At 41.5% G+C, this 22,544-nt stretch overlaps 5 protein-coding genes across 8 annotated transcripts; 3 read left to right on the top strand and 2 right to left on the bottom strand.

The window, feature by feature from the left end:
* Position 1: 1 nt before the first annotated feature.
* Positions 2-2,657, bottom strand: Cpsf5 (cleavage and polyadenylation specificity factor subunit 5). 2 transcript variants are annotated; one of them, XM_017245930.3, is made up of 5 exons: positions 2,273-2,654; positions 1,951-2,215; positions 1,726-1,891; positions 328-442; positions 2-270 (listed from the first exon to the last, which is right to left on the bottom strand). In XM_017245930.3, the coding sequence occupies exons 1-5, from the start codon at positions 2,419-2,421 to the stop codon at positions 249-251; spliced, it is 717 nt and encodes a 238-aa protein (XP_017101419.1). In that variant the 5' UTR covers positions 2,422-2,654; the 3' UTR covers positions 2-248. The 2 variants fall into 2 exon arrangements, with proteins under 2 accessions (XP_017101419.1, XP_017101420.1); XM_017245931.3 differs by lacking the exons at positions 2-270; positions 328-442 and adding an exon at positions 455-1,548 and having other exon boundaries at positions 2,273-2,657.
* Positions 2,658-2,877: 220 nt separating this feature from the next.
* On the top strand, positions 2,878-7,304 carry LOC108128416 (uncharacterized). The gene is made up of 4 exons (XM_017246005.3): positions 2,878-3,177; positions 3,285-4,146; positions 4,214-4,383; positions 4,445-7,304. The coding sequence occupies exons 2-4, from the start codon at positions 3,703-3,705 to the stop codon at positions 5,391-5,393; spliced, it is 1,563 nt and encodes a 520-aa protein (XP_017101494.2). The 5' UTR covers positions 2,878-3,177; positions 3,285-3,702; the 3' UTR covers positions 5,394-7,304.
* Cpr67B (Cuticular protein 67B) lies at positions 7,303-8,670 on the bottom strand. 2 transcript variants are annotated; one of them, XM_017246004.3, is made up of 2 exons: positions 8,548-8,670; positions 7,303-8,178 (listed from the first exon to the last, which is right to left on the bottom strand). In XM_017246004.3, the coding sequence occupies exons 1-2, from the start codon at positions 8,578-8,580 to the stop codon at positions 7,429-7,431; spliced, it is 783 nt and encodes a 260-aa protein (XP_017101493.2). In that variant the 5' UTR covers positions 8,581-8,670; the 3' UTR covers positions 7,303-7,428. The 2 variants fall into 2 exon arrangements, with proteins under 2 accessions (XP_017101493.2, XP_070136193.1); XM_070280092.1 differs by lacking the exon at positions 8,548-8,670 and adding an exon at positions 8,239-8,371.
* Positions 8,671-10,984: 2,314 nt separating this feature from the next.
* Positions 10,985-13,800, top strand: eIF4E1 (eukaryotic translation initiation factor 4E1). Of its 2 annotated transcripts, none has more exons than XM_017245960.3 (4): positions 10,985-11,157; positions 12,694-13,170; positions 13,234-13,321; positions 13,385-13,800. In XM_017245960.3, exons 1-4 carry the CDS (start codon positions 11,134-11,136, stop codon positions 13,546-13,548), a joined length of 753 nt encoding a protein of 250 aa, XP_017101449.2. In that variant the 5' UTR covers positions 10,985-11,133; the 3' UTR covers positions 13,549-13,800. The 2 variants fall into 2 exon arrangements, with proteins under 2 accessions (XP_017101449.2, XP_043069958.1); XM_043214023.2 differs by lacking the exon at positions 10,985-11,157 and adding an exon at positions 12,276-12,599.
* A 174-nt stretch (positions 13,801-13,974) lies between these two features.
* LOC108128385 (uncharacterized) lies at positions 13,975-22,117 on the top strand. The gene is made up of 6 exons (XM_017245958.3): positions 13,975-14,665; positions 18,453-18,684; positions 18,828-18,972; positions 19,149-19,269; positions 19,753-20,411; positions 20,469-22,117. Exons 1-6 carry the CDS (start codon positions 14,586-14,588, stop codon positions 21,041-21,043), a joined length of 1,812 nt encoding a protein of 603 aa, XP_017101447.2. The 5' UTR covers positions 13,975-14,585; the 3' UTR covers positions 21,044-22,117.
* The last annotated feature ends 427 nt before the right edge of the window (positions 22,118-22,544 follow it).

Raw genomic sequence — 22,544 nt, 5'->3', positions numbered from 1 at the left:
ATATATATATAAATAAAGCACACTTTTTTGTCGATTCTATTCTTGCCAAGTGGTTTGGGCCTGGCTTTCCATTTTATCATCTGCAATACAATTATGTACGTTTACACACACACACATGAAATGGAAATCTATGGGGCTGAGCTGAGGTGCGGAAATCTGTAATATATAGTAGACCGATCGATGGTGCCACTGCTACTGCTGCTTCTAAACTATTGCTGGATCATGGGTCCCTCGGCCTGGATGTCTTCTTACATATAGATAAAGTTGAACCTAAAAAATAGAATTATTTTATAGGAAATTCTAGGTAAGTAAGTTAAAGTAACTCACCTGCAGAGGGCCTGCGGCAGTGATGAGATGATCGGTCCATAGCCTTGCGAGTTGTCGTATAGCTCGAACAATGGCGCAGCAACAAGCTTATAATTTTTGGGTACAGCAAATAGTGCTAGATTACAAAAAACGATAGAGACAGAATTGATGTATAGATAGATAGAGTATGGGGGCATTTAAACCGCAGATAATATCATCTATGGGGGGTATTACAATTGGTTGTACAATTTACAAATATAAAGAATAACGTTTTCGTATCGCTGCCATATATGTATGATATATAAAAAGAATTATTATGTTATACATTAAATAGGTGGCTTCGTTAGACTAATTACTAGGGTTCGCTGCAGCTACAGAGATACTGCAGCGAAAACTACTAATTTCAGTTATGAACATAATTATACATGGTGTTGAAGCAGTCATTTGTCGATTTTTTGGGAATCAACAACTAAGGATATTTATTTTTTTAATTTTTAACTATGGTGGGCCAAAGAAGAGTATAAACAGAGTATTTTGTGTTTACATAAACGAGTGCTTAGATTAAGGGAGCGACTAAGGGTGACCTGCACTGGCTGTGCGACATGCACGCAAATCTGCACAACACGCGAGATTTGGGCGCATCACTTTCGCGACAGCCCAGCACCTTTACAATACTCTCTGCTGCCTGCCCGATCAATCAATCAACCTTAAGATGAACAGCTTGACACACACTTGACACAAACGTAAGAGTAGCAGTAGCAGTAATAGGAGATAAATAAATATTTTTTAAATAGAAGGGATAACATGGGCGCGCTCAGTCTCGCACACGTATGTCGACATATTTACAAAATTAAAAAGATACAACAACAATCATTGAATTTGGAATGGTAAAAAGTAGCAGAAAAATAGCAAAATATGCCAACACGCTGAGTTCTGAGCAACTGAGCAAAATACAATTTGAATTTCAATTTAGAGACATTTGTTGTACAATTGAACTTGAATCAAAATAACTAAGAATTCGGCTGAGCCCGTGCTTGCGATCGTTTCGATTCGATTCTTTCTTTTCTCTGTTCTTTTCTCTGTTCTTTTCTTTGTTCTTTTCTTTGATTCTCTGTTTTGTTTGCTCGTTTGTTGTTCTATGGCATTGCACTCTTGAGAGTAGAGTTGGGTAGATACGACACACACGGCGCTAATGGAACAGCTCAGCTCAGGGTACATCGTAACTGGCGTTCCCGTCCGTATCTAAACAGCATTGAAAAGATATGACATGAGGTTGGTTAGCGTATTCGATTTTTGGCAAACAACAAAAAAAATTAACGATACAAGGTTATATTTTGAATAACATCAATTGTGAAATGGATTTGACACTGCTCGATATACCTACGTCGACGGGCATCGAACTTCATTATGGATATTTACCCTTTTCGTGCAACTGGACGAGGAAAAGCCTCTTGTGCTCCTTGGGCTTTGTGATGTGCGGCGGAATGTACGGATATTGCGGTGGCTCAAAATTCGGCCGCCACCAATTGCCAATGGTGTCCTCGACAATCCAATCTTGCTTTACACCGTCCTGACGACCCAGCGTCTAAAAGACAACAGATATTAGAATTCAGCGGTCCATTAGTGGCCAAATAAGTTGCATACCTCGGTGAGTAGTCGCTTTAGGCCATCGACCTCATCTTCTCCGGCGTTTAGCTCTCCGCCTGGCAGCTTAAAGAATGTGGTACCCAACTGCAGCAGCAGGACGTGCGGCAAGCCGTGCTCGTGCACCAGAAGCACTCCCTCCACGGACCTTCTCATGCCAATCCGGTCAAACTCCTCCCGCATACGTTGGAATCGTGATGGGACTGACGGATCCTTTTCAAAGAGGGGCTCCTTTGTGCCGAATGTGTAATTTGTTAGGGGGTAGCTATGGGAGATACAAGCAATGTAGAGTTTGTTGCCCCACGTAGGAAATGGTACTTACAGATTAATAGTACGATTTATGGTAAGAGCCTGATTTGGAGCATATTTCTGCGTTCCGTTGTTGTTGCTGTTGGCAGCATCGGCCTGACCTTGGCTTCCGCGGCGCGGCCAGCCGGAGCCCGATTTGTTTGAGACTTGCGAGGACGCCATTTTGTTAAATTTTCTTTCCGCCGAAGTGGAAAACTGCGTCCCTAGCCTTGGAATCAAGTGGTTTTCGGTTGATAACTTTTTCTCACGATGCTCCCAATGTTTAATTGACTAATTACAGCTGCCAGTATCAGTTTTGCCTTAATTTTCGGTGATTTAATCCAATTTTCTTTCCAGCGTTTTTGCAAAAAAATTCACGCCGGCACCAGGGCTGCAGATGTGTATTGATTGAATCCGCGGTTCTGAACCAGTACTTTGGAACTGGTTCTTCAATCGTCGGAACTAATTATTTTCATAAACTTAACAATTTGTAAGAGAAACATAGCATAAAATCCTATTTGTAACACACATAATTAGTTACTTAAGTATTATTTGAAAAAAATTTTATTAAAAATATATATATGACTTGTTATAGGCCGTGGTCAGGTTGCCCTTTTTTTTATCATCGTACATCTGGTCACACTAACTATTAGTTTTTTGTTTATGTTGGGACGTCGGAAAAATCGGCTGTTTTCCCGTGGTGTCCGTCTGCCATGAAAAGCTGCTAAAAAGCTAAATATAAAAATCAGCGCAGCGCGCGGCCAGACACTCGTTCGCTGCATTGTTTTCCCATATGCCGACGGGAAATATGTGAGTCGAGTGGAAAAAAAAACGCATCTTCTGTGTGTGTATATATATGGTGCGCAAGTGTTGGTGTTGGTGTTTGTGCAATGGTGCAATGGAAAAAGTCATTATTATAAATGAAAACGAGTGAAATGTGTAAGTGTGGCACCGAAAACGGGACGGCTCTTTGAACTTTTCCATTTTCATGTTTTCACCTCATCTTCTTTTCTTCTCCCACATCCACCATCCACCCACCCATACAGACAACCAACAACTCCCACTTGTACGTGTGCGGGGTGCGCAGTGAAGAAGGGTGTTTACCGTTTGCTTTTGCGTCGGTGTACGTGCCAGATAAAGACTCGAATTTCTGACTCGGAGGATATTAGTGTCAACGCAATAGCCTAATATGCATGCACGTCCATTAATTACGCCAAAGGTCAGAAGTTACAGGACCCAAGGAGCAATAATAATGCTGTAAGACGTCGGCCCAAAGCTAGAGCGAGATAGGGCGAGCTAAATCGTGCGCTGGTGTGAGTGCGTGGTAGAACAAAGAGGACGAAGAAAACACGGCTGGGCGAATTCGCCGCAAGGCGAATTGAGTTTGTTCTAGGAATCAACAAAAGGGGTAATCCCCATAAACTAAATAATCCCAAGACTGTTAACATATAGCGGCCGATAACCATGTCAGCGGCGGAACTGGAGGCGGAAGCTTCCTCGCCAGAACAGCAGGCACAGCAACAGCAGGCCCAGCAAGGACAACAGAGCAATGAAACCACATCTACAACAAACACTGCCATCGAGGAGACTGCTCAGTACAACAACAACGATGACATCGTCGACACCCAGATGCCCCTGGCCAACATGCAGATGCAGCAGCAACTGGATGGAAGTAACAGCAACGGAATCACAGGACTCGGCATGAGCCTGATGAACTCGTCGCCGCCACCGCACAGCTATCGCCATTCGAGGGCCTATCGCCACTTCAAGAACCCGCCGCAACCTCACATGTGCATCCGCACCACCACGGAAGCGGGCGAGGAGCTATTCATCAATGTCCTTAGCTGGACACGCATCGTGATACCACAGGAGCCCAGTGATCCGATACCCCTCTACGGTGGCATGCGAGTAAGTTTCTTAAAAGCTTCTCTGATGGAAATATTTGGTTACTAAATCCTTTAAAATTGTATTAAAGGTGCCACCTGGTAGCCCACGTAGTCCTCCCATTGTGTTTGCGGTCATGGCCAATCCAGAGGTCCTCAAAGATTCTGGACGACACAGCAAGGATCCAGAGGAGCGGCGCGCTATGGTTGAGCTAATGTGCGACTTTGTGGAGGCTATGAATCCAGGCGTGAAACTAGTCAGGTGAGACATCAAAAGCCCTAGATTACATAACCTTGGTCCTTCAATCCAAATCTCCTTCCAGAAACGCCCTTATACTTAAGGATCGCGACATTTCTGGCGAGCTCAAGGATGTGTGGAATGCCGTGCAGGCGCAACGTGATCGGGAGCGCGAGGAGCAGATGCTGCAACAGCGCCAGCAACAGCACTACCAGAATATCACCACCCAACAGATGTTTCCCAAGTCGCCGGATGCTGTACGGGCAGCCAGTGCTTCAGGTGCGGCTATGATGGAGGGCAACTCGCCACCTGCTGGCCTCGGAGAACCGTTGCTGGCGGAGCAGGGCAATGGGAATACTCCCGGCAATGGCATCACCCTGGCTGTGTTTGCCCAGCAGCTGGATAACAAAGTGGCCAGCGAACAATCGGAGCAGGAGCCATCGGAACAGGAGTCGAGGCCGCTGGAAGAGGCTTGTGTGGATCAAACGGATGCTGGCAGTTCGGTGAATGGATCAACTCCAAGTCCACAAGCTGTGGCGGAACCAGAGCCCGAAGTGAAGGCCGCTGAACCAAAGGCCACTAATGGAACAGCAGCTCCTGCTTCGGTGTCGGCTCCTGTTCCTGCCGCCACTCCAGCCCCTGCTCCAGCACCCATTACCCCACCTGCCGCGCCTGCCAAGAAGGAGAAACTTGGCGGATTCTTGCCAAACGGTTGCATCTTCCCGCGCTTCAAGAACAACAAAAACAAGGACAAGGACGGCAGCAGTCACAAGGAGGGCAAGAGCAAAGAGAAGACCCTGCTGAATGCCCTGAAAAAGAGCAAGGAGAAGAAGGTGGCGCCCAGCGAGCAGCCGACAGAGAAGGCGAACGCATCCGACAACGGCACCACCCAGTACGAGAAGAACTGCATCAACAATTTGGAGTGCGAGGTGCAGAAGCTGGACCTGAACAGTGGCTCCAACGGGGACAACGGGATGTTCATCAAGCTGAAGGTGGCACCCAATAATGCCACAGCGGCAGCGGCTGCCAAGTAGAAATAATCCTGAATTTACAAAAAAAAAGAAAAACAAAATCTTGTAGGTAAGTGGGAGCTGGAAGGTGGATCTTCTGGCTACCCGTTAGGGCTTAGAGTCGTGGATAGAGTCGTGTAGCATATACAAGATTTATATATACAAAATATATATACACTCACACAGACAGAGAAACACACACACATCCAAGCATTTACACAGTTGGTCAATTTTTTTGGATAAATAACCAGAGACTCTTTGGAAAAACCAAGTTAATACAAAGCACAGATCGATCGAGATGATTAACTAACAGTTGTGCCATGTTGCTCCAGCTCATAGACGTTTGTAGAGACGAGAACAAAGCTCCCAGGATCTTCCCCCACGGCATTTAACTGAGAAATGATAAACGTATTTACATAGTTCAATATATATGTGTATGTCTCGCATACAGTTTTGCCTTATATACAACAACAACAACACAGAAAAAATAATATAAAGCCCAAGAGTAACTCATGCGCCAAACGAACATCCACTAGCACAAGCTAGCCTAGCACTCCATTCCTGATACACACCACCCTCATCTCATCTCATCTCATCTCATCTGGTCCTCCATGTAAAAGTATTACGATTCAAGCACCCAAATCCTGGATCGATTGATCTCCAAGCTTTGAAGTTGAGGGTTAAAACAACAGGCCATCAGGTTAAAGGCCTGTTTTAATTTTTAACTAACTAACTTGACTAACTTATGTACCTTTGTATACCCCCCAAGCTAATGGAAGAGGTATATAGAACCCTAAAAACCTCCTTAAGTTTTTTTCCTAAAACTATATTCTTTTTTTTAATTTTTTCTTGAGGTATTTATTTACTTGTCACTTGATATTGTTTAAATGTTTTTATTGTCTGTACTAACCCGATCCCTCAACTTCAAACTAAACCTAAACCACGAATCATCCAATACCATATAGAGTATATAGAATAAACCTCAAAAAAAAAATTCGAAATAACATTCGGGAAAAAATAAAAAGTTTCAACTGCAATATCGGACTGAACAATGCTGCCATATAAAAAAAAATATATATACACTTGATAACTTTGTATATGAAGTTTGTAATAATTTCCATAAATGAACGAAAATTTTAATTGTGATTCATTCTAAAAATCTAATTTTGTATCCACATCGAAGATATTTTAATTGAAAGAAGCTACAACAGAAAACTACACAACGTATACCGAATAAAATATAATTTTGTTTGCTAGGAAACGGAATATCCAATAGATTAATTTTTAATTTTTTTAGAAAGGTGCCATACCGGAAAAAGAGTGTATGAGAATTAATCAAAATTGCATCCCAATATTGGTATTATTCTAAACCTAGAGATTCCTTCAGAGTTGAAACGGAAGCCCGAACCGAAAGGTCGAAAGGAGAACCCTAAAGTATATATGCTAGTTTTTAACTGGTTGTAAATGATAAAGCTCGTGTATAATTATTATTAAAAAAATATATATATATAGATATATATAGCACGAACCCAACAACAACAGCAGAAACAGCAACATCACACTATAATTACAAATTAAAATTAGTTTAAGTTTCAAGTCTTCTAAGCGAAGAGCAAAAAAGCAATAATTTTACTTCAAAAGAATGGATTGGAAAAAGGGCAAGAAAATTATTAAGAAAATGGGAGTGTTTTTGAAAACTTTTGGGGGGTTTTTTGAAAATATTTTTCAAGAATAAAAATTGTAAGTTTTTAATAAAAAAGTAACTTAACTTTTTAGAAGCATTTGTGTTTTGGAAAAATGTCAAAAAATATTTTTAAAAAATTTCCCAAAGATTTCTGAAACATTCAACTTGCGGAGTAAACCAACACACAAAAAACACACATTTTTATATGTATATGTATGTAATAATAAAAGATCGTATTTGACAAAAGTGTATATTTTTGAAGCTGTTATTTATATTTATTTTTTTTAGCGAGTGATTTAATAAATATTTTGGGCTACTTAGATGAGGGCTACTGTCTACAGAACATCCTGTACAAGATCCTTCCGGCGAAGGATCCTACTCATCCTTGTTGTTGATGGCGCGCAGGCGTTCCAGCTCGGCACGCTCCTCCTTGTTGCGGAGGAGTGGCACATTGTAGTCGAAGGCATAGAAGAAGCCCTTGGGCTCACCGGTCTCCTCGGGTCCGGGGACATATGGCGGCTCCTCGTGCACGTAGGGCTGTTGCTCCTGCTCGGTGGGCTGGTAGCGACCCTCCTGCTGGTATTCGGCGGCATAGGGATCGGGATTGTGGCCAGCGGCGGCGGCCAGCTCGCCCCACAGCCTGAAGTGCTCCTCCTCGGCCTTGAGCACGGCCGGGGTCTTGGTGGCGGGCTGTTTCAGGTGAGCCGGACGATTGTCCTCCACATGGAAGCCGGTCTTGTCCGCATAGTAGTTGGCAATAAAGTCGCGGCCATGTGGCTGGACATACTTGTAGGAGCCAGTCACCTTTCCGGTCTCGTCGCGCTTCTCGTTCTTGCCCTGGTTCCAGTCCCTGTAGCCGTAGGCGAACTGACCCAGACCGTCCTGGCCGTGGTACTGATGGGCATCATAGTGCTCCTCCACATAGTCCTCGGGATGCTCGATCACACGGCCCATATAGACGAACTCGCCCTTCTCGTTGCGGGCCTCCGGCAGAGGATTCTCTCCGGTCTTGGGGGCATACTCGATGTCGCCAATGCCACGCAGCTGGGCGCTGTTCAGAAACTGTTGAGCCTCCTCGGGGGTGATGTTAATCTTGAAGATGTTCTCGCCGCTAGCCAGGGTGGCCTAAAAATAGAGACATATGTTAAATAAATTAATAAAAATTAATAAAATATTTAATTCCACAAATGGCAAGTCCAGCTCTAATATGGGGTTTAATATTATTAGGCACGCTTCACAAAAAGATAAAGATGATGTCATTTCTCGGGCTATAGTCATTGGTTAAAGCTATAGTCTCATCTCGCATGTAACTAAAAAATTACTTAATGTATTTTGCACATTTTTTTATTATTATTTGCACTAAGCCATCACAACACACATGGCTGACATTTATGGAGTCACAGCAACCCGGATTTTAATTGAATAGATCTATTCAGATCGGTGATCGGTGATCGTAAATTTGAGATTAATTATGCAAATAATCTGCTCTTTTACCAGCATCAGGGCAGCCAAGATGAAGCACTTCATTGTGGTTTTATGTGGTTTTGGGTTAAGTTTTAAGGTTTTAAAATTGTATCCAAATATATCCAAGCTGTATAGCAGTTGTCGAGCTACTAATAACTGAATAAACCAAGTCGCTGCTTATATACTAACTTTGAACTTGGTTTTTGTTTTGCTGCTTTTTGCGTTTTGCATAAATCTGAGAAATCTCCGAGCTTCGAGCTCTGAATGAAGATGTTCTACAGGTGTGTTCGTGTATCTCTGACCAGCGCAGACTCGGATTCACCTGTCCGGTTTCTTACTCAGCTTATTGTAGAATCGCATCTCTCAAAATCGCACTTCTCACACTTCTCGGATATGAAAATATCATTAATTGTATGTATGCCCCCATCGTATGCTCAATTAGTTATCTAATAGCCCCCCTCCAACTATTGTTGCCTTTTCGGCATAACCCTTTTTGGACTTCATTCAAGTGGCATTTTGCCCGCTCATCGGCTGTCAGTTGGGAGTATCTCAAAGATACTTTTATTTGCCACTTAAAATTCTTTAGTGTTTAAGGCATTTTGGCCATTTAGATACCTTAGATCGGGTTTTTTGGTTAAATCTTATCTGATGGTGGGGCATGTGGCTCCCAAGAAGCTATCCAAAGAGGCAGGTTTCTAGAGACCATATTAAAAATATTAAAAAAAAAAAAGGTACTTTATATTCGAATCTTTTTATTATTTTTAATTAAACATTTTTAAGCTCTTACCCAGCGGTCTATGATTTATTTTCAATAAAGCAACTTCGAGCGCACCTCAATCACTTTTTAGTTTTAATTAATGCTAAGTTTACGGCTTGAACTTCGGGTTTCCTGTAGATCGGCGGAAGTTTTTGTTTAGACATGAGGCAAGCACTTGACGTCGGCTTGAATACTGCATAATTAGATGCGAGTATAATCGAAGACGAGCTATCAAATGTCAGAGTGTCCAATAAGACCAGGCTCAAGCGTAATTAGAGCTTACGAATCCCCTCTTTTAAGGGGGGACTCTATAGAATCGTGATAACTCTTAAAGAGCTTACAAGGGCCTGGTTTTCCAAGGTAATAACTGCGCAGTTCCGCGATTACAAAATGGGCATTTACTATTTAAATAATAGACTCGATTCACGTTCCAGGCTGGGCCCGTAAACATCTTCAGTCTTCAAAAGATCGAGACTAATGCAACAGTCTATTTTAAAAGTCAAGCATATCCAAAATGCCACATCATTATCTATTTATTATAAGATATATTTAATATCATCATCATCTTTTGTTGCCAGGGCTATTCTGTAGTTCCCACTGATTTTTTTAACGTTTCGGCTATTTTTAATCATTTTATTTTTTTTGGGTGGTGAAACTCTAGACTTGAGGTGTTCTAAGCCAGGTTTTAAGCTTTTGGAACAACAAAGGTTCTGGGTTATTTATGATTCACCAACTGGTTGACCAGATTTATGTGGCAACAACATAACCTCTGACGTTCATCCTCCGACTAAAATCATTTGGTTACTTTTGTTATTTCATTCATTTATATTTTTTGGTTATTTATTCAGGCAATTTCTGGAATCCGCTTTAAAAAAATAAGTAAACAAACTATTTAGATATTTAATGGAAATTCATTGATTCATTTTTGGAGAGGTGTTCTTTTGTTGTTTTTTTTTTTCAGTCTGCGACTCGAATTCCAATTGATGATGATGCAAATGTCTAAATAAAAACGAAGACCTAATTTCCAGCCAAAAATCAGGTTTACTGGGCCTCTCCGTATCTTTAAATTATTGATAATTATTTATAATACATTGTAATTTTGAGCAGGCCTTATAATATTCAAAATAATTGCTTATGATAAATGACGTTGGAGTTGATTTTTGATGGCGATCGTGATCTGGGAAACAGGTGAAATGACAGTTGAAAATATTCAGAGATGTTTTTTTATGATTTGAGAAACTAGGAAGCAAAAATTAAAGGTTTTTTTTATTAAAAAACACAAGCAAACCTCCTTTAAATAACAATAATCTTGAGATTTCAGAGTTTAAGTTTGTGGAGTGGAAATTATATGAATTTTAATTTTATTAAGTAAACCTAATACTTTTAATAGTGTGTAGTATCATAAAAAAAACAATAAAATTATTAACCGCGTAAATTTAAAAAAAGCAAGAAAAAAAAAAACAAAAATATTAAAGCACTTCTTTTTCTTCTCAAAGTGCTTAGATGTAATTTACCTTCTTATTATATTATGTCTTTTATCTTTTAATCAATTTTCAAAAAATTAAATTTTAAAAAGTTTTTTTTAAATCGAAATATTGGTTTTTTTGAGCACATATAACAAAAACCCCCTTTAAAGTTTCTTTCTACTCGCTATAGTGTCTCGTTGATAGCTACATTGGTCACACTAATTTGGCTAAAATTAGGCATACTCAATGAGGGTACCTTTGGTCAGTCTGGTGTGTTCACAAAAACTAAAAACTAATTAAAGAATTTAACCAAATCTAAATTAAGAGCGACTAGCTTACGCAGTGCGAGTGCGTATCTGAATTAAAGAACCCCACAGAGTGACGACTTCTACGATGGTAGTGTCCGAGACAGAAAAGGTAAGGCCTATCCAATAGGAACAAAAAAAAGTGAGCCAGCCGCATGGTACCGAGTGCCGTGGCAAAAACAGGGTTGTTGCACAAGAGGGGGAGGTGCAAGGCAAGGCAGCTGTATAGCCGTTTACCCGTTTGGCAGTGTAACGTTGGCGTGGCATCATCGCTCATCTCACCGTTCCCTAAAAGAAGTTTAAAAATCAGCCAAAACACCTGTAATATCGCACACAAAATTAATCAAGAGTCACCGCTATTTGTTACTTGCACGCTGTTGTCAACGTCATTGCTCTCTCGCTCGCCCTCTATTTCTCTCTCTCGCTCTTTGTTTCTCTCTCTCCTTCGACATTTGCATACCACACGTTTTCACTCTGCTCTCGATGGCTGGAATCGCGCCCGCGTCTATGTGTGTGCAGCGTGTATGTGTGTGTGTGTGTGAGTGACAGAAGCATAACTAGGCGAAGCGGAGAGACTGAAAAAAAAAAGTAAATTACTGCAAATCCGCGAATAACAGTTAAATATTATATTTGGTTTATTGCACTACGGCGAAAAGCATAGCCAAAAACCGTTGGTTTCGTCTTTTCGTTTCAAGTTTCACCTTCACCACCTACTTTTCCTACTCTCCAAGTCGACTTTTCAGTTATCCCCGTGCCGCATTTAGCCCGAAACTCTTTGTTCAGTTGAACCTCAAGTCAGTCGCCAGTTTGTTTCGGAGCTCCCGGAGTCAAAGTGAAAATTCTTTAATTCAATAAAACCTCAATTCCTCCGATTCTTTCAACAGGCAATCTGTGTTTTTATGTCAAATAAGTGCGCGTGTGTGTGAGTGCTGTAATTTCTAGACCCCACCCCTCGCCTTGCCCCAGTAAACAGCACTTTCATATCGTATAGCCGAGAGTTGGAGCTGCTACAGGCAAAAAAAAAGCTTAGTTCGGAAACAGTTAGGAGGAGTCTCCACGGGATCCAAAGTGAAACTGCCACAAGAAAAAAAAATTAAAAAAAATATAAAAAACGACAGCTCCGCCCACTCACCCTTTCTCACACTGAAAATCACTCGCAACAACACGTTTAACGAGTTTGTATTATTTTGTATAATTTTTTTTTGTTTTCGCTAAAATAATACATTAAAGTGAAAATCCAATCCGTAAAGCGAGAGACTGCAGTCAGATATCAAGAAATAATTCCACCCGGCCGTCACGTCACATACACACTCGCAGAAATCTGAAAAAAAGCTTCGCTCGCACAAACACACACACACAACCTTACACCGAGCAAAAACACTAGCGCCAAGTGAATCACAGCGATCTCCCTCCGGGCCGGAACAGAGCAACCAACCCCAACCACAGTACAGATCAGCCATCAATCGCATCCAAAAACACGCACGCACGGCCGCCAACATGCAGAGCGACTTTCACAGAATGAAGAACTTTGCCAATCCCAAGTCCATGTTCAAAGTAAACATATGATCCTGTGTCGCCTGGAAGATAGCCCACCTAATCCCTTTCACATTTCGCTCTCTTCTTGTTCTTTCGTTTCTCTAAATCACAGACCAGTGCACCCAGCAGCGAGCCGGCTGGAGGAAACACAGTGGCTCCTGGTCGTCCCGAACCGACTCCGGCTGCCCCATCACCTGTTCCGTCTAAGGAGGATACCCCACCGGTCGGAGATGTCGTCAACGCTGACGCAACGAAATCGGCCGGTGGCGATGACGCCGTGCGCACCGAACACCTGTTCAAACACCCGCTACAGAACAATTGGACCCTCTGGTACCTGGAGAACGATCGCTCCAAGTCCTGGGAGGATATGCAGAACGAGATTACCAGCTTCGATACCGTCGAGGACTTCTGGAGCCTCTACAACCACATTAAGCCTCCATCGGAGATCAAGGTTGGCAGCGACTACTCGCTCTTCAAGAAGGGTATTCGGCCCATGTGGGAGGATGCTGCCAACAAGCAGGGCGGTCGCTGGGTGATCACCCTCAACAAGAGCTCCAAGAGCGATCTGGATAACCTGTGGCTCGATGTGGTGAGTAAATGGTTGCTTCAACTAAGTTTAATCAATGACTAATGGGAAATGAATGCATTGCAGCTGCTGTGCCTGATTGGTGAGGCTTTCGATCACTCGGACCAGATTTGTGGAGCTGTTGTAAACATTCGTGGCAAGAGCAACAAAATCTGTAAGTATTTATTTACAATTTCGTATTAAATTTAAAGGTTTAATCGGCATTTGTTTTATGAAGCCATCTGGACTGCCAATGGAAACAACGAGGAGGCAGCCTTGGAGATTGGCCACAAGCTGCGCGATGCCTTGCGTCTGGGACGCCAGAACTCGCTCCAATACCAACTGCACAAGGACACAATGGTCAAGCAGGGATCCAACGTTAAATCGATCTACACTTTGTAGGCTGGAGGGCCTGGCCCATTCAACAATTCACACAAAGCTTAGTTAGTTTGTGTTCCCTATTTTTTATTTATGGTTATCATCAACATCAGCGATAGATCGTAAAAAATTGTGCTATTTTGTCCAAGACCCCCCGCGTAACTACCGAAACCGAAAGATGCCCTCTTTGTTATCAGAATTTTGCAAAGAAAACGATCCGCTTTTTGTAGTCATTTTCAAAAATGGATTAAACGAAAAATAAAAATAACAAAAAAAACTACACTAAAACACATATATTTTGTTTTTATTTATAATAGATATAAAAATAAAAAGATTTTTAATACTAGAAAGTATCTCATAGTACGTTTTGGTATATTTTTCCCTTTTAGTATTGCCAACTATCTTTCCGAACGTGCTGCCACCTAGATATACTGAGGTATTTTAAGCATACCGCCATACGGTCACACTGCGGTCGCGTGAATGGAATAGTAGGAGGACAAATGGCTTTGTGTTAAACTTTTTGAAATACAAGAGAAATGAGTGCAATTCGGTAGCGTTGTAGAGCTCTTCGTGGAAGACGCAAGCTGTGGGTTCGTGTAGAATACAAATTTTTAATAATAGACTCAACCAACACAAAAACAAAACACGAAGAAATTCGTGGTCGGTTGAAAGGAAAACCCAAAAAAACAACAAAAAGAACAAAAACAAGAGAAATAAAAATAAAAGTGCAATAGATTCAGTTTACAATTTTGCAAAAAAAAAAAAATTAAATACAATCAAAGTAGTCCCTGCCAACAAAGTTCATATATATCGAACCGAGTTCGCTATAAATAAATCGAAACAAAGCGGAAGAGGCTGCTGCAGCGGCGACAGCATCTGTTTATCATTGGAAATAAACAAATAAAAACCGAGAGGAGAATCATAACAAAAGCATAAAAGACAAAGGCGGTGGATTTTGAACCCCTCCTTTGGGGGTTGCAGTTCCGGCCGCCAAGTAGTCCCGTCTAGCCCGACTATGTTATACCCTGCGTTCTGAAAAAAACAAAAAAAAAACATCCAAAATGCCCTGCGACAACTCCAAAACCTCGTCGGATATCGAGCCAGTGGATTGGAATTCCGGTCAGCATTATGCAAATGTCAGGTGAGTTGTGGTTTTCATCGAGAACTGATACTAATCTTTATTTTTAAGATTTTTTTAGGATTTTAATTAAGGTATTATTTTCAGAGAATGTAATTTGATAGTTTGTAGACTAGTTTCTAAGGAAAAAGCGATTGTATCTACAGCTGTTTTATTTGTATCTTTAAGATTATATGTATTATGTATAAGTATATTTGTAAATAATCAAACTAGTTATACAATTGACCATAAAAACCTTCGAAAAACGTAACCCAAAACAAACCTTAGTGTCCTTGACACGACTGGCCGTGTAAGCATATTCATTTCGTTGGTCGAACCGAACAAAAAGAACCCTATAAATTATTCTGCGGCAAAAAACATTCAAGTACAAAACACGAAAACCAAAATAAGTGCAGCCAGCACACGCAATTGAAAATTCCGACCGGGTGGGTGGGGGTGTACCTGGGGCTTTGAGTTTCAGATTCGAGGGGATTGACATTTTTTTCTTGGCATTGTCCGTCCATTATTTATAGCCAAGAGACCAAGATTTAAATGGGGGGAGGGGGGTTTTGCAATAATTTAGTTGGCAGTGCCGATTACTTCGATCTAATTACCCTCAAAGTTGAGTAGAGTCTGTTTTGGTTAGTAAATCCAGCTGTCTATACTGTCCTCCTGACCAGTCAGATAAGATAAACCTATTTTTTTGCAATTTCTGATTCATGATTTCTTCGTATTAACCCTGCAGGCAACTGCGGTTGAAATATATAGCCATTTAGCACTTAATAACGATCACTTAATCACATTGATTGCCTGAGAACATGTACTTAACATACTCGATCTACACCGATTTGATTAAAATGCAAATTATTTGCTGGGAAAAGTGTCATGTTCACCTGGGCATCTGTTTGGCTAATTGGTTATTATTTGCGATTTATGTAGAATATAATCGGACATGACAGACAGGTCGCGTAGGTCTGACTTTTTGTTATCCAAATGCAAATGAGTACTTTTAATGCCCCCATAATTATTCTTCTCGCCCTCTACCCGGGTATGACGATTTAATTTATAAACCCGTCCCGTTGTCAACACTCTCGAGGCGATCCGTGGCGTTAGCTTATCACTCCCAGCTCCATAATGGACTTCATCGCAAATCTAATCTGTCGTTGGCCGGTGGGTTTTTGTTTTCATTTTTGTTGGCTCAGGTGTCGTCGTGGTTGAGTAAACATTGGCAATTGTGTCGGCTTGGGAAATTCAGTTTAAATATTTGTCCATCTGATAAGATGTTCTGATATATATATGCACTCTCTGGCTAACATCCATCGAGTATAACTTTTGCATTAATTGCCTCGAGTTGCCCTCGAACTTAAACCAGTTGGAACTTAAAAATAAAGTTTACACAGCACTTCCCCACCACATGCCACGAAAAACGAAAAAATAATGCGCAAAAAATATCAAAGCTCTGAAACAAAGCAAAGCCAAAAAGAAACAACAACAAAGCGCTAAAAAATAACAACAACAAAATTAAAAAACAAAGCTGATACAAGATTTTCTTCCAAAAACTTCAAATACATATTTATATTATGTAGAATCTATATACATATGTATTATATATCTCCATAGAGGTCGTTCTCCTAGCCTTGAATTGGGATTTAATAAAATGCCACAATTAAGTTGTAAATAAATGTAGAAAATATCAGATGCAAAAACTTGCTAATAAATGCCATAAAAAATAAGAGAATTTGCTCCACAAATCTTAAAAAACAAACACCCATCAGTATTAGTTTTTAAAACCCCCCCTGGACTGATAATAGTTAGTATTCCGCCTTATCGCCTTTCTTAAAAAAAACCCTATTTGGTTTTATGTTTTGCGATAAGAATTTTGCAAATATTCTGCAAGATTATACATATTTATTGTCTTGTTTTTTTTAATACCTTCCTGAAATTTCTTAATTTTGAATTTAAGAACTTTGTCAAGGGCATTCAAATATAAAAAAAAAATAAAAAATAAAATACACTGAAATGCAGCTGAAATGAAGCACCTGTCTGGTAATATGATAGTACTACCCTATAGTGTGTGTGTTTGTGTTTGCCCTTTGATATCACTTTTAATCAAACTGAGAAAGGGTAGACAGAAACAACGAAATTTCGATCAATAATGCGAGAAATGCCTTTCCGAGAAGCGCCTTTGTTTTCCTTTTCTGATCGACAGGAATTTACATACAAAAATCGTAGTACGGACTGACATTTCCGTTCTAATTGAGCTGGAAATTCAGTAAATGGTTCTCTTCAATGTCGGGGACTGGCAATTCGGAGGGCTGGCTAATATATGCCAAGACATGCCGACTGTCTGGAGCCCAGTAGTGGCCCATCGACTGGAGTTTTTACGCATGTCCTTAACCTCCAGCGTATGCTACTGCGATGGTGTGGGGCCAAGGACACAGGCCATATAAACACCGGTAGTTTGGCAGGAAGATGTCCATGTCCATGTCCATGTCCTGTTTCGATTTTGTGGTTGTCCATGACCATGCTGGTGGCAGCATGTCCTTCGCCTCAATCACGCACTGGCAGCCTGAACTCTAAAAAGGACACAAACACACGTACTCGAGATAACCGGGAATAAAAACGAAGGCACTGAAAAAAATTATATATCTAAAAAAATAATAAAAAATAATATAAAAATCCCAAAATCTAAGCTTTCTCTGTGTGGACTCGTGTGGCAGAAAGTAAAAGTTTTCCTCCGCCTCCTGGGCCTTTAGTTAGATTAGATATACATACGGGTTCCCTTTCGGTTCTGAATTCCCCTCTCACAGGTGCTGAGTGGGCGTACTCCATGCCGGCCATAATGATAGGGCATGGCGGCCCATGGAGCTAATTGCTTTGGCCATAAAAGTAGCACCAGATTGCCGCAGTCCAAAGGGAACTCACCACACAACCAACACAACTTAAATGAATTACTTGCCGGGGAATGGGTCGGGAATGGGTTGGGTTGGAAAAGTGAATGTTGGGCGGCGGGTAAGAAGGCGGTTCCCACACTAATCAAACATCACGTTCAGTCGGTGGGCTTTATAAATATGCATATTGGCATACATTCGATTATATGCATATGTGGAAAAAATATTCCTCTTAGGAGTAGTGTGAAATACAATCGGGGCTTTTGTTATGTTTAGAAATTAAAATAATCAGTATTCTGAGAAAAGGAAAGACTCTGGAAAGCTCTATAGTTTTCATTAAAAAAATCTGTTCTATTTACACAAAAAATTAGGGTAACTCCCACTTGTAGATCTTAAAATAATGATGAGTGTTTTTTTATGAAAACGTGAGATTTGATGATTTCGCAGAACAACTGCTCTGATTCATTCTGGAACGAGTTGCAGACTCATTTTCGTTGAAACTACCACTTGTCCATATTAATTATAAAATGACTAACATAATGTATTCATCAACGATACAAGAATTAGTGCCATTTGTTTAAAAATAATATAATTTAATAAAAGCTAAAAGTCTCTGATAAATAAAAGCTTTCATAAATGCATTTTAAATCACTTTTTTTAATTCAATTATAGATTTTATTAAGCAAACTAACTCGGTTCATACGGTAGCTGATGAATATTTATTAGATACATTCGTAATGCCCTTAGTTGTACATTTTAATCTATTTTGATCAATTTTCTCACATTTTTTCATGTTTATTTAATAGAAGCTATAGAATACTAATCTAATTTGTTAAAAATAAACATAGTTTGTTTAGTTTTAATTGATTTAATTTTTTATAAAATTTTTAATAATATATCTTTAATATTATCCTTTACAGATTTGGTTCTGGCAGCAGTCAGGCCTCCCAAAACAGCGGCGACATCTGCCGCATCTGCCACTGCGAGAGCGATCCCCAGAATCCGCTCCTCACGCCCTGCTACTGCTCCGGCAGCCTGAAGTACGTCCACCAGGCATGCCTCCAGCAATGGCTCACCGCCTCCGAGACGAACTCCTGCGAGCTGTGCAAGTTCCCCTTCATCATGCACACCAAGATCAAGCCCTTCAACGAGGTAAGCTTTCCCATTTTCCACAACGATTTCCAAGCTTGAATCTAATTTCATTTCATTATTCTTTACATTGTTTGGCTTCGATGGAATCGATTCGATTGGATTGGAAATGGACATGGACTTGGTCTTGGTTGGGATATAAATAGTGGCGCAGCCTTGACATTTCCGGCATTGAGAGGCGACGACTGTGCTGTTCGGTTTTGTTCCACTGTGCGGCTGCCCTGTGCGTCATCTGGTCACTGTGTGTGCTCATCGAACGGGCCGCCGACGATGTCCAGCGGGGTCTGATAGGTGAGAGAGCGGTGCTGCGAAATGAGCTCGGGCCGGACCGGGCTGGGTTCGGGCAGGTCAGATAACTGCTTAGAGAATCCGTAATTGTTTAATTGTATGCCTGACCAGCCTGAACTTGGCCCTCATTATGGCTCTACTACTCACAACAGACTCTAAACCCGCGAATATCTTTCCAGATTGGCCCTTTTGGACGAAACTGGCTGTGGTCACCGTGGGCCTGACTGGCGGCATTGTCTTTATGTACATTCAGTGCAAGGCCTATCTGCATCTCTGCCATCGCTGGAAGGCAAGGAATAGGTGCGATTTACATAAATCTTTAAAGATAAAATCGGGATTTAGTAATTATAATAATTACTGAATGAAAAAAAGGGCATAAATCACTAGCTCTTGGCAGATGATATCATAAATCATTTGTTTAATATTTATAGGAATTACCTTTTGATGAGCTCAACGTTTAAATCTTAATAGTTTTGTATTTAATTGAATAACTTTGATTAATGCGAGTGAGGCTTCTTGAAACCTTAAATTAAAATAATATGTTTAACTATCTGTAGTTCAAGTGACTTGCTAGATACCTAGCTATATTCCTAGTATTTTATTTATTTAAAAATCTCCCTGTGCATCTCAAAGATAAATCAATCTTGTTTAAAGCATTCTACGAACAAATTGTAAACAAATTCTTACTAGAATAATTAATGATGAAATTATAATAGTTTATTATAGACAACTAAGCGTGGAGGATACCTGCCACACGTTTCTAAAATTGTTCTCCATTCACAGAATCCTACTGATTCAGAATGCACCGGAAAAGATACATCCTATTCCGCCTTCGCCGGTGGCTGCTCATCATCAGCACTTCAGCGAACCGCTGGCCCATTCCGGTGCTGCCAGTGGAGCGGTGGAGATCAATGTGGGCGCCGGACCTGGGGGACAGGATGTCGGTTGTTCGGCTCTGGACAGCGGATTGGGAACTGGGTTGCAGCAGCAGATGCAGCAACGACTGTTGAATGCCTCGCCGCACCACATGCTGCAACTGGCCGCCGAGTTAGAGATGCCACACAGTAGCAGCAGTGCCTGTACGCAGACGGAGGACGGACATGGCCACCAGCGACTCCAGCAGATGCCACAGGGCGGCCAGCAACTGGGCCAGGTGGCTGTGGCCGCCAATATCGAGTGTTCCCAGTCGCAGCACAACTACGATCGAGACTGGGCGCTCGACGATGTCGTTTCGCAGATCTCTTCTTTCCGACCCTGTCCCCAGGGCTCGGGCAGCATGACGCCCTTCCACGACTCCATCCACAATGTCCTGGAGCACTCGGAGGGCTCTAGTCGCGGCTCGGCCACGGATCTGTGTGCCGGCTCTCGGCAGGATCTCAGTGCCAGCGGCATCTCCACGGATACAGGCCGTGAGCACGCCCTTCAACTGAGCAGCTTCAGTGGTAAGTGGCTGGATTTTAGATGGAGACTAATACGGAGACTAATATCTTTCCTAACAGGTAGTGGCGAACACAAGGCGCCCTCGATAAGCTCTGGAGTGTCGCACGCTGTGGCCAATGGACTAGGCGGATTCGTTTACAAGCCACACCAGTCCAAGAGGTACTCCAACTCCTCTATCTTTTTGGAGAACCGCGATGTGCTGAGCGACCAGACCAGCATAGATCCGGAGACACCGATGCATCCTTATGATTACAGCACACCGCCAAAGATCGACTACCGTCACTCGGGCATGCTGAGTGACGATCTGCCCATCGGGTGCTGCACTGCCGACTGTCTGGGTGGCCCGCCGCCGAAGGAGGAGCTGCGCCGCTACTCGGATCCGAAACTGAAGCCCGGGGAGGTGGACACCGTGCTGGACATCGATCTGCCCACATCGCCGCTCTCACCGCCGGCCGCCTACGCCAGTCGGGAGTCCTATTCCCATCCACATTCGCAGGCCATTCATCGTAGCTTTGACCGGGTGGATGGAGTGACTAGCCGGCGGCCATCGGAGGCGCAAGTGGACCGATCTCGGCTCAGCTTTAAGTCGTTGCCAAATCTCAGCAGCAGCTGCGAAAGTCTCCTCCAGAAGTAGTCCAGCTATGGTGATCTAATCCGAAGCCCCAGCGCGCTCTCTATCTCTCCTCCACGCTCCATTCTCTCTATCGAACTGCTCTCAGAAGTATTCAACGCTGGTCGAAGGATCAGACCCCCCGATATCCGGACTACATAGAAATGTGAACTATTTTTTTATACCGCACACCAAGGGGCTTCAAAAGCCAAGTCAGATTGTGGCCAGCGGCCCAGTATCTTAGTTATCCTCTTTGTGTTTAACAATTTATGTAGCAAAGCCCATAAACAATTGAGACTGCAATGAAAAAAAAATATGAAAACTTAAGGGAAAGCAAAATATTGTAAGGATATGCTGGGATGGTAGGAAAAAAGGAAGGATTCATTCAGTAAATTCTTATATCTAGATATATAGTTGATGTATAATTTGTCTGTATCCATGATATATACTGCTAAATAGCCAACCCATCCAGCCCTAGATCCACCCATGTCCATGTCCCCCATCTCTTCTCCAAGCCAAAAACCAAACAGAGAATGTAATTATTTAGTCCTCGAGTACGATGATGCATTGTGTCCGTGTGTGTTTTGTTTCTTAACTTCTAAGTCAAATGAAATTTTAAAAAATTGATCTGTGATTAAGCGTCATTGAATATACATACATAACATAACATACATGCGTGCAACATACGTTGCAACCATACATGCAACATATTGACAGCAACAGTGCAGCAGAGTAGCAAATGCCGTAAACATTTTTACTTAAAAACCTAAAAACTAAAAACTAAAAAACCAACAACAGCAACATGACAACCACTAAAAGCTTTTCGCGGTTAACAGGCGAAAACTCTCCGAGAATTGAGAATCTGAGAACTGAGCACTGAGACTCCCGCCCCTCCTCTAGCTCTCTAGTCTCGTATTCTCGCCGGGAAATATTGAATGAAGGCCGTTTTAGATATAGAAATAGCATAAAACAGTACATACTTATGATCGCTAAAAGTTACGAGCATAAAAACAAATAAGAAACAAAAAGGACAACTAAATTTTTTATTATGTATTAAATATTTAAATAAATATGTGCAAACAATTTATCACTATGCAAGCCTGGTTTTTAATTATTAATATTTCTGGCTTAGGAAAATTCATTGAAGGTGTCAGGAATATTTAAAACATTCGCCTAAAAATTTTCAAGATAGGTTTTCCAATATATGGCCCACAGTGATGGCTATATCTTCCCCAATTCTCATCTGATTCTCAAGCGGAGTACCTTAAACGATTTCTAGATCGATTCTGCACCATTCTGCATCAAAATCCTGAGACAAAATATTTTTTAGATTTTTTGTCCATTTTTCTGATGGGTTCCCTTGAAAATGGGGTTTTTCCCTATAGGGCCCACAGTGATGGCTATATCTTCCCCAATTCTCATCCGATTCTGAAGCGGAGTACCTTAAACGATTTCTAGATCGATTCTCCACCATTCTGCATCAAAATCCTGAGACAAAATATTTTTTAGATTTTTTGTCCATTTT

The sequence above is a fragment of the Drosophila bipectinata genome, chromosome 3L, assembly GCF_030179905.1.
Source record: "Drosophila bipectinata strain 14024-0381.07 chromosome 3L, DbipHiC1v2, whole genome shotgun sequence".
In the NCBI taxonomy this organism is placed as follows: domain Eukaryota; kingdom Metazoa; phylum Arthropoda; class Insecta; order Diptera; family Drosophilidae; genus Drosophila; species Drosophila bipectinata.
The sequence above is the reverse complement of the archived record's forward strand: the minus strand, read 5'-3'. Positions and strand labels throughout refer to the sequence as shown.

Bases quoted from the DNA above. Each gene is read 5' to 3' on its own strand.
- Cpsf5 (XM_017245930.3), bottom strand. From the start codon at position 2,421: ATGGCGTCCTCGCAAGTCTCAAACAAATCGGGCTCCGGCTGGCCGCGC. The intron at 2,216-2,272 runs GTAAGTACCATT...TATCTCCCATAG, and splicing joins ATAAATCGTACTATTAATCT to CTACCCCCTAACAAATTACA. The intron at 443-1,725 runs GTAAATATCCAT...TTTGTAATCTAG, and splicing joins CGTCCAGTTGCACGAAAAGG to CACTATTTGCTGTACCCAAA.
- LOC108128416 (XM_017246005.3), top strand. From the start codon at position 3,703: ATGTCAGCGGCGGAACTGGAGGCGGAAGCTTCCTCGCCAGAACAGCAG. The intron at 4,147-4,213 runs GTAAGTTTCTTA...ATTGTATTAAAG, and splicing joins CCCTCTACGGTGGCATGCGA to GTGCCACCTGGTAGCCCACG. The intron at 4,384-4,444 runs GTGAGACATCAA...ATCTCCTTCCAG, and splicing joins CCAGGCGTGAAACTAGTCAG to AAACGCCCTTATACTTAAGG.
- Cpr67B (XM_070280092.1), bottom strand. From the start codon at position 8,331: ATGACTATAGCCCGAGAAATGACATCATCTTTATCTTTTTGTGAAGCG. The intron at 8,179-8,238 runs GTGGAATTAAAT...CTCTATTTTTAG, and splicing joins TAGAGCTGGACTTGCCATTT to GCCACCCTGGCTAGCGGCGA.
- eIF4E1 (XM_043214023.2), top strand. From the start codon at position 12,543: ATGCAGAGCGACTTTCACAGAATGAAGAACTTTGCCAATCCCAAGTCC. The intron at 12,600-12,693 runs GTAAACATATGA...TCTAAATCACAG, and splicing joins ATCCCAAGTCCATGTTCAAA to ACCAGTGCACCCAGCAGCGA. The intron at 13,322-13,384 runs GTAAGTATTTAT...TGTTTTATGAAG, and splicing joins TGGCAAGAGCAACAAAATCT to CCATCTGGACTGCCAATGGA.
- LOC108128385 (XM_017245958.3), top strand. From the start codon at position 14,586: ATGCCCTGCGACAACTCCAAAACCTCGTCGGATATCGAGCCAGTGGAT. The intron at 14,666-18,452 runs GTGAGTTGTGGT...TATCCTTTACAG, and splicing joins CAGCATTATGCAAATGTCAG to ATTTGGTTCTGGCAGCAGTC. The intron at 18,685-18,827 runs GTAAGCTTTCCC...GGATATAAATAG, and splicing joins AGATCAAGCCCTTCAACGAG to TGGCGCAGCCTTGACATTTC.